The following is a 12,570-nucleotide window of genomic DNA, read 5'->3' as shown; positions in this document are numbered from 1 at the left end:
GATAATAGCTAATTCAATGGAAATATTAATTTTAAAAACGTTTATTACAGAAATGCGTCTCTTCGTTCGGAGCTGTTTTGACCATTTTTACTACATTATTTCAAATTCACAATTCAAGACATAAAGATTGTAACAACATGAATATGGAAATACAAGTTGTCACTATTTCCACGAAAACTCTCTGTTTTCAATATACAACGAAGCGAGTGTTATTTCACAACTACATTGTTAATTTCCATTCATAAAACAGAATTGTATATTTTCCTCAAATTGCTTAGTTGCAAACTATTGTTTTTCAATTCGTTTATTTTTAAAAAATTTCGTATATTCATGCTTAAATTCATGCATCGTAGTAAAACAATTTTGTAGCTTTTCTCTTCTTAACGTCTTATTATAGATGGTGTCTCAAAAATAATGTAGGTTTCCAATGTTTACTTTGTTTATTCAATAATCATACAAAAATAATATTCAAAGTATAGCCCACTGTATTCTATAGCTCTAACCCAACGTTCAGCAAGCTCATTGAAACCTAGTTAAAACTATTCTTTCAGTTTAGATGCAAAAAATTAACGCGCTACATTTTCAACCTATCCTTCGGATCCAAAATTTTTTCCATACAAAAATTTCGCCCTTGAATCTGAATAAATGGTAACCTGACGATGCAAGGTAGGGATTAAATTCTGGGTGTGGTAGGAGCTCAACACTACCAAGTTCTTCGATCTTATTCCGCGTAACAGTAACAGTATTTGGTTTAGCATTATCTTGTAAGAGAACCCGCTTTCGGTTTACTAAACCTGGATGTTTCTTCGATAAAACCTGATACATTCACATCAGCTGTTCACTATATACCTCGATTTTGGTAGCTCGACTTGAATGAATTCGAAGTATAATAAACCTTCACAATTCGACCAGTTGCAAAACAAGACTTTGTCTAACTACTGATTTTACATGTTTGGGTTGTTTAGATAAATTCATTCAACTTTTCACTTGAATCTCGGTGAATTAGTATACCACTATTCGAAAACTTTTATAGATCTTATCTTAAAATCTTAAATTGCGATGTATGGTATCTTTAGAAGATCCAAGGGAATCCGATAATCAGCTAATACTTGCCTTCTAACTTCAATATCCCACGCAAGTAGACAGCCTGAGCCCGAGTGATATTCAAGCGTCAAATCTTCACTTTTGAAACGATTAAACCAACGCTGTGCCGTTCGCTCATTAACTGGGTCTTTCCCTTTAATTTTACATGTTTTCCTTGTCGTCGCGGATACCCTAAACTTTTGTTTCAGATAATGTCTTAGCAATACACGAATTTCATATTTATCCCACTGCATACTATTTTTTGTAAAAACGTACTGCGTCGTCAATAATGGAAGAGAGAATGAATTGAAAGAAAGTAAAACAATTGTACTCTTAATAGAATTAGATACTAGTCTTAACAAGTTACGACATGTCTACATTGAGACCCTTTATGTATCCCTTCATTCTCTTTAGCTTGTGTTTATATTTGTTTGTGAATAAATAAGCTATGTCACCAGACAATTTTGAATTAGATTGAAATTGAATTGGATACTTTTAATCACTCCAAATTCTTTCAAACTCGAAACGCTTACTTAAAATGGATGTAAATGTTTCAAATAGTAATATTTTATATTTTGTGTTTACGAGATAACTTGATAATTGGTAGAAAGGTCCCTGTATAGATATATAGGTAGTAGTTGTTTTTGTATTGAATCGTTTATTGATCTATCTATCTATTCTATTTTTCTGTCACACTTTTGATATGGATCAACTTGTGATTTATTATCGAATTCATAGTATGCCGAAATAAATATTACCTTCAACTTTATTACGTCATCGAACAAACCGATTTCAAACTACATGTGAAATTGCCATGGACCAATTTTCTATTTTTAACGAGATTGACAATTGACAGTTCATCCAAAATGGTTTCATGTTTGACAGAAGCAAATACTATTGAGTTATTTACAGTGGAAATATAACTCATAATGATCTATTTGGAAAAAAAATAATAAATGCAGTTTAATATTTTAAAATTTTAATAAATAGCAACTAAATCTGTTCGATTCCATTTTACATTTAATGAAGGACCGATATGACCGATAAAAATAAGGTAAGACAAGCTTTTAACTAAGACCTCAAATATATCTGAAACCTTTTTTTTACAGAATATTGCTGAACAAAAATTGAAAGCTTTTTCAATTGGAACTATGGGCAAAAGAAATCTATCTAAACGGGAACTTGAAGAACAAAGAAAAAGGGAAGAGGAAGAGGCAGCCGCTCATGTAAATATATTATCTAATTTATATGGAAACATAATACACCTTCAATCCATTAATTTTAGGTTTTCCAAGAATTTGTAGAAACTTTTCAAGAAGCTCCCATAAATGGAAGTTCTAAAGTTTGGGTTAAAGCTGGAACATATGATGCTGGTGCTAGAAGTATGTAGTTAAATATAACACCTGTGTATTTAGTTGTACTAAACAATAAATATCAACAGTATTGTTTTCAAGATATTTGTTATCTATTGATAAAAATCACTTTTCAGAGGAAGATACTAGGGAGAAAGGTAAATTATATAAACCAACTTCACGGATAGCTCAATCTCAAGAACAAATGAGTTCTGCTGAGCGTGCTCAAGCATATGCAAAGTTATTATCATCCGATAAAAAACCTGAAAGGTTGGGAAAGAAAAAACCAGTCACTAAAAGTAATCTTGAATCATTTATGGAGGAACTAAGGCAGTATGTATAAAAAATTTTTCATATGCATCATCAATGAGTAGTGACTAAAACTATGTAGATATAATCTCCTAAATTGTTTTAAATATTATCAGAATTATTTGTCGAAAATATATATTAGATAATCAACTCAAATTTTTTCAATGTATTTTTCTATATACAGTTAAACAATATTTTTCTTTTTAGAATACATGAAGAGAGGGAGGAGAGGCACAAGTACAAAAGTGTTATCAGAACACCCATAGAAAATGAATTAGATCTGTTAATGAGAAGTGGTGATGTAGGTTCTTTTGATACAGGTGATCCCAATACTACAAATTTATATTTAGGAAATTTGAATCCAAAAGTGAGTGAAACTGCTTTAAAAATGGAGTCATCATATAATACCTATTCTATTTTAAAATCTATGTCTATATAACTCATATTGCATCACAATCTGTTATTTCAATGACTCTATGAGCTTGATATATAATAATATTCCTCTTGTTTTTTTTTTCAGATTACTGAGCAGCAGTTAATGGAATTATTCGGTAGGTATGGTCCGTTAGCTAGTATAAAAATTATGTGGCCTCGTTCTGATGAGGAAAAAGCAAGAGGGCGAAATTGTGGCTTTGTAGCTTACATGTCCAGAAAAGATGGAGAAAGAGCATTAAAGAATCTAAATGGAAAAGATATTCAGGGTTATGAAATGAAACTTGGTTGGGGTAAAGCTGTCATTATCCCTCCACATCCTATTTACATTCCTCCAGTTTTGCTAGAAGTTGCTCAGCCACCTCCTCCTTCAGGTTTACCATTTAATGCCCAGCCCGCTATTAAAGATAGAGATGTGTTACCAAAATCCCAGGAAGAACTTAATGATATACTATCTAGAGCAGTTGTTAAAGTTGTTATACCAACTGATAGGAATCTTGTTATGTTGATACATAGGATGGTAGAGTTTGTTGTAAGAGAAGGTCCAATGTTTGAAGCTATGATTATGAATAGAGAAATAAATAATCCTCAATTTAGGTATGAACCTGTTATAAATTATTACTGATAACAATCAAAATTACTGCAATTTTTTTTAATTAATATGCAATTATTTATCCCATTCCATTGTATATAATTGACAGATTGAAATTAAAAAATTTTTTTAGGTTCCTATTTGAAAATCAAAGTCCTACCCACATTTATTACAGGTGGAAGGTATATTCGATTCTACATGGAGATTCTCAAAAAGAATGGAATCAAAAAGAATTCAGAATGTTTAAAGGTGTGGGCAGATCATAGATCACATATTAAGGAATATTACAGTAATACGGTTTTTTATTTTTAGATGGATCTATATGGAAACCTCCTATAATGAATTGCTACACTAATGGAATGCCCGATGATTTAATTAACAAAGATGAATCCAAAGAAAATTCAAAAGGAAGTTTGTCTAAATCGTATGTTATAATAATAGTTTTTTAAACAATAAAATAGCCAAAAAATTTTGTTTGAATGGAACAAACTTGCTGGAATTCAAAATTAAGTTCAAAAATACCACATCAAAATTTTTATATTTGCAGAAATAATAAAAATAGCTAACTGAATTGATTTCAAAATTTAGGGAGTATAATATATTGACCCAATAAAAGTTAGAAATTTGGTCAACTTTAAATGTTTAAAGAAGTCACAGATTATACTTGATATTAAGAACAGATATCTTATTTGAACTTTTTCATCTTTAAAATACTTTCTAGGCAAAGAGATAGATTAGAAGATTTAATTCGCCAACTGAGCCCCGAAAAAAATAAAATTGGGGAAGTGATGGTATTTTGTATTGAACATAGTGAAGCGGCTGAGGAAATCGCAGATTGTATAGCTGAATCGCTATCTAATGAATCAACAGCTTTAACCAAAAAAGTTTCAAGACTTTATTTAATTTCAGATATTTTACATAATTGTCAAGTAAAAGTCAATAAAGCCTCATTCTTCAGAAAAGCGTAAGTAATATATCTACATATAGAAAAAATTTGAAAGTAGTTTTGATAATTTCTAAATCTGAAATAAATTCTTGTGATGCTCTTGCTTCATTATTATCTTACAATCACTTCACACTTTGCATCATAACTGTTACCACTGATTGATCATTAGGTATTTATCAATCTAGGTCCGCTATGTGCATTCATATATTTGCCTTTGATACCTTTCAACACAATAGGTATATTTGTTATATTGATATACAGGGTGTCCCACGACGAGTTAAAATTATCTGTATTTGGCAAAATACTTATAGTAAAATCATGAAAATTTCTACATTTGGGTTTTCGGATACAATCTTTTTAACTACAATATTTTAAACGAAACACCCTGTATATTAATACATTTTTGAAATCTATGTAAAATTTTTCGAAAAATGCATACTTTTTGGGTTATTAATTTTTTTATAAAATATTTGACCATTGTAGACCCTTATAAATTATTTTTTTATTTTATTTTGACCCATTGATACAAGCACTAAGAAATAAAAAAATATTATGTAAATTTAATACATGGTAAATATGGCTAAGTTGTTACAAGAACATGTGCTTTCTTTGCAGTAATCCAGTTAGACCACGATCGAAATCGCACATTGTTAAAAGAATACTTAACAATTTGAAGCTATTCCATTCATTTTAAGCAAAAGTTAATCAAATTAAACCATTTGTGACAATAATAAAATATGCTACAAAATTTTATAGAAAATTGAAAGCCAAAGGAAAATAGTCTGATGTTTTAAAGTAAATGTTCAAAATTGCTCCCTTGAACTTCAATGCCTTTTTCAACTATTCTCAGTACGCCTTCATTCGTCGTATGGCTTATTATCATTTCAGAAAGGGAATTGAAGGAATTTCGAATTCTTAGCTCACAATCTTCTCTAGTTGTTAAGGCTTGTGAGTAAACCTCTTGTTTTATGTAACCCCATATAAAAAAATCTAAACGCGTTATATCGGGAGAACGAGGGGGCCACCGAAAAGGAACATTACTGCTAACCATCTGTCTTCAATTTGCTCTTCTAAAAATGTATTTATGACGATTGAATTGTGAGCAGGAGCACCGTCATGAATAAAAAAAGTTTGTTTAATTCGTCTGGTGGCAAGCGGTCTAAATAATTTTGTTTTAAATTTCTTAAAATATCAAGATATCTTTCACTTAAAAATAAAACCAAAAATATTTAAAAAATACAAAAACAGTGTTTTTTTAAAAATCTTCATCTTCCTGGCATTTTATTATTAGAAATTCAGCAAACTCCACTCGTTTAATAAAATTGATTGCTTTCAAATTTTGACGCAAATTGTAAGAATAGAGATGCATTTTGTGTTTTCGTAAAATACGGTGAATCGACAATTTGCTTACTCCAAGATCTCTTACGGCAACACGTATTGATGCTTCTGGATAAGCAGTAAAATAAGCAACAATATTAATTTCGGCATTATTATTGTCAATAACTAGTTTAATTCGATTAATTTTTGATTCAAATGAACCACATAGCTTCAAATTGTTGGGGATTTTTTAACAGTATACGAGTGGTATGGTCGTGGTCTATCTGGATATCTTGCAGCAATTAAAGTACATGTTCTTGTAACAACTTTGTCACATTCACCATGTATTAAAAGCAAATTTACCTAATCTTCGTTATTAAATTGAGAACGAGCCATTTTAACTATTTTCGAAAGTATCAACAATGATCTAATGACAGCTAAATAAGTGTCATTTATTCTAAAGTCTACTAAAAGTATTCATAAAAAATTAAAACTTGTTAAAAAATACAATAATAATTTAAAACCTCAAATATCTCGGAAACGACTAAAATTTTGAATAGGATTAGTAAATACAACTTGATTTGATTTTTTTCACAGACCTTGAGAAGATAAAGAAAAATACTTTTTGATTTCTCGGTCAAAATAAAATTTAGACCACACCTGCATCTCTAAAAATTTACAGAAAATATTCAATATCTGGATACCGGTAAGGTTTAGGTAAAGGAAGTATACATTAATTTGCCTTTTTTTCACCCCTGAATGCATTAAAATAGAAAAAACCGGGTGGTTCTATTTAAAAAATAAAGAAATTTGATATTTATGAAGTTAAACTTTGAACACTTTTTATACACACCCTGTATAAAATAAAAAATTTTTCAACATAGATTCTAATACTTCTGACCTTGCAAAAGCAACTGAAGAGAAACCATTTTCATATCTTTAAGGATATCTTCGTAAAAAAATAATTTGTTAAGGATTTGTAATGGTCAAATTTTTTACAAAAAAATTAATAACTCGAAAAGTATGCATTTTTGGAAAAAAATTTTTAGAGAAAAGTATATTAAAATTTTACGTAGATTTCAAAAATGTATTAATATACGGGTTGTTCCACTTAAAATAACAAAGTTACAACAACTAAAAATACCGTATCCGAAAACCCAAACGTAGAAATTTTCATTTTAAGTATTTTGTCATATACAGATAATTTTAACTCGTCTTGGGACACCCAGTATAGTTTTTTTATAAATATGTATCAGAATGATTAATTAATATTCTATTATTTGCAGATTTGAGAATAAATTATTGGAAATTTTTAAATATTTAAAAGAAACATATGACAAATTGGAAGGTAGATTACAAGCAGAAGGTTTTAAAGTTCGTGTTGTAAGGACATTGAAAGCATGGGAAGATACAATATATCCAAAGGATTTCATGTCCAAATTAAATAATATATTCTTAGGCATAGTGGAGGAGGTGAGACAGTTAAATTGGCAGAAATATTAAATGAAACATAATAATAATCAAAATTCACATTTCCATTTTGAGAGAAACTGATTCTTAAAACACTTTCCTCTGTGAGCAATATAATATTCAAATGTTTCAGCTTCTTTGAGTTTAAATAAGGAAGAGGTGGACAAGAAGTTGTTATTAGTGCTTGTTTAACTTTAAATAACTCTGTAACTTATTTATCCCTTTAAATATCAAAAGAATTGATAGTGTTCTGATAGTTTCTCATATATGAAACAGAAGAGCAAATAATAAATGTATAACTTTTTCTTGATCAAATTTAAACTATTAAATCATAATATCTTCATTTCATCCTATATAACATTTTCTTATAACTAGTACATATAATTTATAGCAATTTGCTTTGGTAGGAGGAAAAAGAACAAAAAGAAGTTACAGAGGATATTGATGGGAATCCTTTAGATCCTCAAGAGTCTGATGAAGATGTTCCTATGGATGGAGCTACACTTTTGAAAACAGCCATGATGCAGTATGAAAGTGATGGAGATGAATTGGATATTGATGGTATTATTACTGTTTCATAATTTAACTTATGGCACTGTAAGGTTAACAATGGTTTAAATTCTAACCCTGGCTTGATTCTCTTTTTTGAATTGCACAGTGTCTTAAACCAAGTTCAAAAGTCTTTAAACTATCATTAAATTACACCCCCAAAACTAATTTAATCTTTAATTAAACAGTTTCTAACCTATAATTCAGATAATTTTGTGTTGAAAAACACAGCAGAAACAATAATTATCCTATAGTATTACACAATATTATTGTCCCTTCTATCATAAGTAACAAGACATTCTTTTAGTTTACTTTGTTGAAAGAATTCAAAAAATGGCGATAGTAAAAGCTGTAGAAGATATATATGAAGGCGATATTGGTTTTCTGTACATTGTAGATATGGGATTTCCCAAGAGTGTATAACAGAACTTACCATTATATAAATATAGATAATTTTATCTTTTTATATAAAAGCCAATAAGTATTAACGTTTTGGAGCAAATGGAGTATAGTCTCATATCGATTTCACGCCTTCAATACATTAACTTTCTTATTATATTTTAATATATGTGGTTTTCGCTGTGATATCTGATGATCCTTGGTAGAGTTCAAATTGACGTTGGCAAGGGAATTACTTGTGAATAATGGGATTTTATTGATTTTCTATTTATTTAAGGTATATTGTTCCTTCATCCAAATTTCCCATATTTTTTTTAAGATGAGACAATAGGATATTGACTGGGTTCAAATCCCTACCATGATTGTATGTACATTTAAAATCAGTTTGTTCTAGAATGATTATATTGATTTCCAATGAATATCAAAGAGCTGTATTCCAGCAAAAACTTACTGGCGGTTGATCCATATATTTATGATACAGAATAGGGACTCATTCCAAGGAAGTAAATTTGAATTCATAATGTTATTCTTTATTGTATCAGTTCGTATCGTTGAAGTTTAAAAAAACTCTCACTTGTTGTGGAGGCACTATCATTGCCTTGTTCTTTGTCATAATTGGATAACTCATAATTTTCTATATAAATTATCCACGATTTCATTTTATTTTGCACTCTTGCTGATGTAACCACGTACATTGATGGGTAAAATCATAAGTAATTGTTATATGAAATAACCAATTGCAAAGTGTATGAGTATTCCTCCAATTTTTAAGCAAATCAAATAATCGATCAAGTAGTTTCAATAATTTCCTTTTAATCTATATAAAATTTATTAAATAGTCTACTTCTTTGTTACTGGTTACTTGACTGTATGATTGAAAGTATTGCTAATAACTTGTAAGTGTGTGTTGGATATATGTATCGTGATGTGTCGTGATGCAGAAAAAAATAGAATAAAATAACAGAAAATAGCTCATCATAATTACATTTTCTAATCAGCTGATTTTCATTTATCTAATTTCTAATTTGCTGCTGCCTACATTATGTTTTTATTTTTATGTTGGGAGAGCTACTTCTGCCATGGTATGTAGATATCAAATGTTTAAAAAATGAAGTCTCACATGCCGAGTTGTTTTCTTTATTTGTATGTTTGTTCGTTTCCTTGTTTTCGATAACGTTTCTAAATTTTGCGATGATATTAATTAGTTGTATTTTTTCATCAGAAGATAAGTGATTGTGCCAATTCATTTGATTTCTCCAGATCGGTGACATAACTTCAACTTGAACCCCATAAAATACTGTGCAAACGATTATGATTTAAACCGCTGTTTGAATTTTAACAACCTGTTATTTTAAACAGTGGATTAGATATTATGGTGCAAGTGGGCATTAGTAAAAAAATGACGATTTTACAAACTGAAATTGCTATATCTCAAAAAAAATCTGTTCCAGTATTTACCTCCCTTATTCTAGAGAAGTTGTTTATAAAATGGAATCAAAGGGATTTTTTTTCTAAATACCTTATTGTTGATAACGTCGCCTATAAGTGCTGTGTCATTAATTATTTCATTTCACAATCTTTCTTGGTAAAATCAAAACCGCATAATCTATTCAGTAAATTAACATTATTACTGATAGCATATTTGGTTTAATTTTTATTCCTAATTGTGATGTGCAAAAGTCCGTATCAATGCCGATTATGTGAATTTTATTTTCTCAATGTTAGGTAATATTCATTAATCTTCAATTATTGAAAGGTGTCTCCATTGAAATCAATGACTTAAAATATAGATATTTATTTCAATATAGGTCAAGAAATACAAGAAGAACCAAAAAAGGATTCAACTTTATCTGGATTTATAACATCTAAATGGGAGACCGTAGATCCAGAACAAGTTGAGGCGCAAGCAATGACAACTAGTAAATGGGATTTATTAGAAAACAGTCAAGATGACAGCAGGGAAAGTTCTAATGATAACCAAGATTATAATGATTACACAGATGTGAGGTAAATAGAAGTATACAAATATTTTTACTGATACTTGTTCTTACTATTATTTATTAGTCATTTTTAGCGGGTAAATTACATTTATTTTCAACTTATAAAATAAAAAAAAACTTTTTACTGGATATGTGTGAACTAATTCAAACAAATCTATCAAGAGTCTTTATTTTTTATTGGAGGAATTCATGTAAGAAAAAATTGATAATATATATGATCATTTGTTCTGTTTGTAGAAATATGACTGAAGAAAAACGACAGAAACTAAGAGAGATAGAAGTAAGAGCAGTTCAGTATCAAGATGAATTAGAGTCTGGACAAAGACAGTTGAAAAGTGGCTGGACTCTACCCCAACAAGTAGAACATTACAGAAGAAAGTTACTTAGAAAATCTGAAAAAGAGAAGAAGGATAAAAGTGAAAAGACTCCAAAAAGTGAAAGACACAAAAGTGAGAGGAAACATGCAGGAGATAGTTCAGATGACGAATTTTATTATAAGGAACTGTAAGTATTACCAATGAATAAGAAAAAATATAGTGAATATGAAAATAAAAGTTTGCTTTTCCAACGGATGATTTTTAGATGTAATAAAAACTTGAATTTATTATCTATTTCATTAAATGTATTGCCTTGAATGTACAATCACCATTGCGATTTGGTTGACACTGAATGTACAAAAAAATAATAAAAAGTTCCTTATGAAAAGAAATATTGATTTCGAATAATAAATTGATTAAATACAATTAAATTCAATTAATTCAGATATATCTGAAAATCACTCCACTATCACTCATTCTGGTGTAATGCTTTACCTAATTTATTAAAAAAATAGTGAACAGATTCACTTCATATTTTGCTTGATGTTGTAGTACTTCTAGAAAAAGTAAAAAACATGCTCGAAGCTCTTCAAGTGGTTCAACGTCCAGGCACAGGTAACAATATAAGTTTAAAAATAATTAATTATAACTTTTCATTGATATTTTTGTCTCTAGCTTCATTTTTATATAATGTTCAATATTTAACAAATTGGATAACTTAAATTTTAGATCAAAAAGTCGATCTCCGCCTCGCAAGAGAAGCTCACGGGCTGTTAGTCCCAGCAGTCCATTAAGACTAAGAAGACATTCGCCTTCTCGATCGTCCCGCAAAAATAAAGATTCTCTTTCTCCTACAAACTCCAATGGCAAATACTCTCCTAAACGACATAGACTATCTCCACCATCCCCACCATCTAGAAGTAATAAACACAGAAGATCGCCTATTTCACCAGCAAGAAGTCGCCATGCTAGTCCTGGATCTTCTAGATCAAATAGATATCATTCTCCAGAAATTACTTCTTCCAGTAGAAAACATAAGCACAAACATAAACGTTAGCGAATATTGTGTTGTTTATTGAGTAATACATTAAGTAATAAATCACAAGGAGACAATCTGCAGGTATCAATTCAATTCTAATTGAAACTTCTTAACAAGATTGCAGATATTCCCATATGCAGAAAAATCTTTTATTTTTAATTTTATTAATTTTACAATTTTATTTGTAGCTGAATATAAGATCTAACAAAATTTGACTTAATATATCACTACACATAGAATCAGTAGTCATCTTAAGTTTCCCGCAAGAATTATATTGAAGGCGATATTTCCACATCAAACTATTATTTCTACCAATAAAATAGCTGAAATTGTTTTGCCTAGTCTATCAAATGAATTTGTAAGATATTCGAAAGAAAATGATTTTTTAAAAAGCCCAACTGCTCTTTTGTAATTATAAACAATCTGATCTGATGATAGATATCCATGGCGGTTAAGTTGTGTCTCATTATTTATTACTTAGTGGTGAAATTTGATTGATCAAATATTTTTTTTACTGAAATGTATTTTTTATTATTTACTACTTTAAAATTTACTTGTGATCTAATCATAATCATTATTCAATATATTATTACTTATACAATGTTGTTGTTTTTCTTGAAATTACAACAAAAAATGTTCATTTCTTATCCTTCTAAAAAAGTTTGCAACATAAGAAAACTGTCACATTTACAATCTGAGTCTGTTATGAGTCCTTGACATTTACTTACAATATTCTGTTTATAGTTTACTGTTCATATTCGAGTC

At 29.4% G+C, this 12,570-nt stretch overlaps 1 protein-coding gene across 1 annotated transcript; it reads left to right on the top strand.

Moving 5' to 3' along the window:
• The first annotated feature begins 1,921 nt into the window (after positions 1–1,921).
• LOC130893855 (U2 snRNP-associated SURP motif-containing protein) lies at positions 1,922–12,409 on the top strand. The gene is made up of 15 exons (XM_057800276.1): positions 1,922–2,137; positions 2,193–2,309; positions 2,369–2,465; positions 2,573–2,768; positions 2,952–3,111; positions 3,265–3,773; positions 3,902–4,017; positions 4,081–4,192; positions 4,490–4,732; positions 7,318–7,504; positions 7,909–8,062; positions 10,258–10,456; positions 10,687–10,953; positions 11,319–11,381; positions 11,496–12,409. Exons 1-15 carry the CDS (start codon positions 2,120–2,122, stop codon positions 11,821–11,823), a joined length of 2,766 nt encoding a protein of 921 aa, XP_057656259.1. The 5' UTR covers positions 1,922–2,119; the 3' UTR covers positions 11,824–12,409.
• Positions 12,410–12,570: the final 161 nt, after the last annotated feature.

The sequence above is a fragment of the Diorhabda carinulata genome, chromosome 1 (genome assembly GCF_026250575.1).
Source record: "Diorhabda carinulata isolate Delta chromosome 1, icDioCari1.1, whole genome shotgun sequence".
In the NCBI taxonomy this organism is placed as follows: domain Eukaryota; kingdom Metazoa; phylum Arthropoda; class Insecta; order Coleoptera; family Chrysomelidae; genus Diorhabda; species Diorhabda carinulata.
This window is presented reverse-complemented; position numbering and strand designations above follow the sequence as displayed.

Coding starts and splice junctions, on each gene's coding strand:
- LOC130893855 (XM_057800276.1), top strand. Junction 3,112..3,264: donor TAGGAAATTTGAATCCAAAA/GTGAGTGAAACT, acceptor TTTTTTTTTCAG/ATTACTGAGCAGCAGTTAAT. Junction 4,018..4,080: donor AGAATTCAGAATGTTTAAAG/GTGTGGGCAGAT, acceptor TTTTATTTTTAG/ATGGATCTATATGGAAACCT.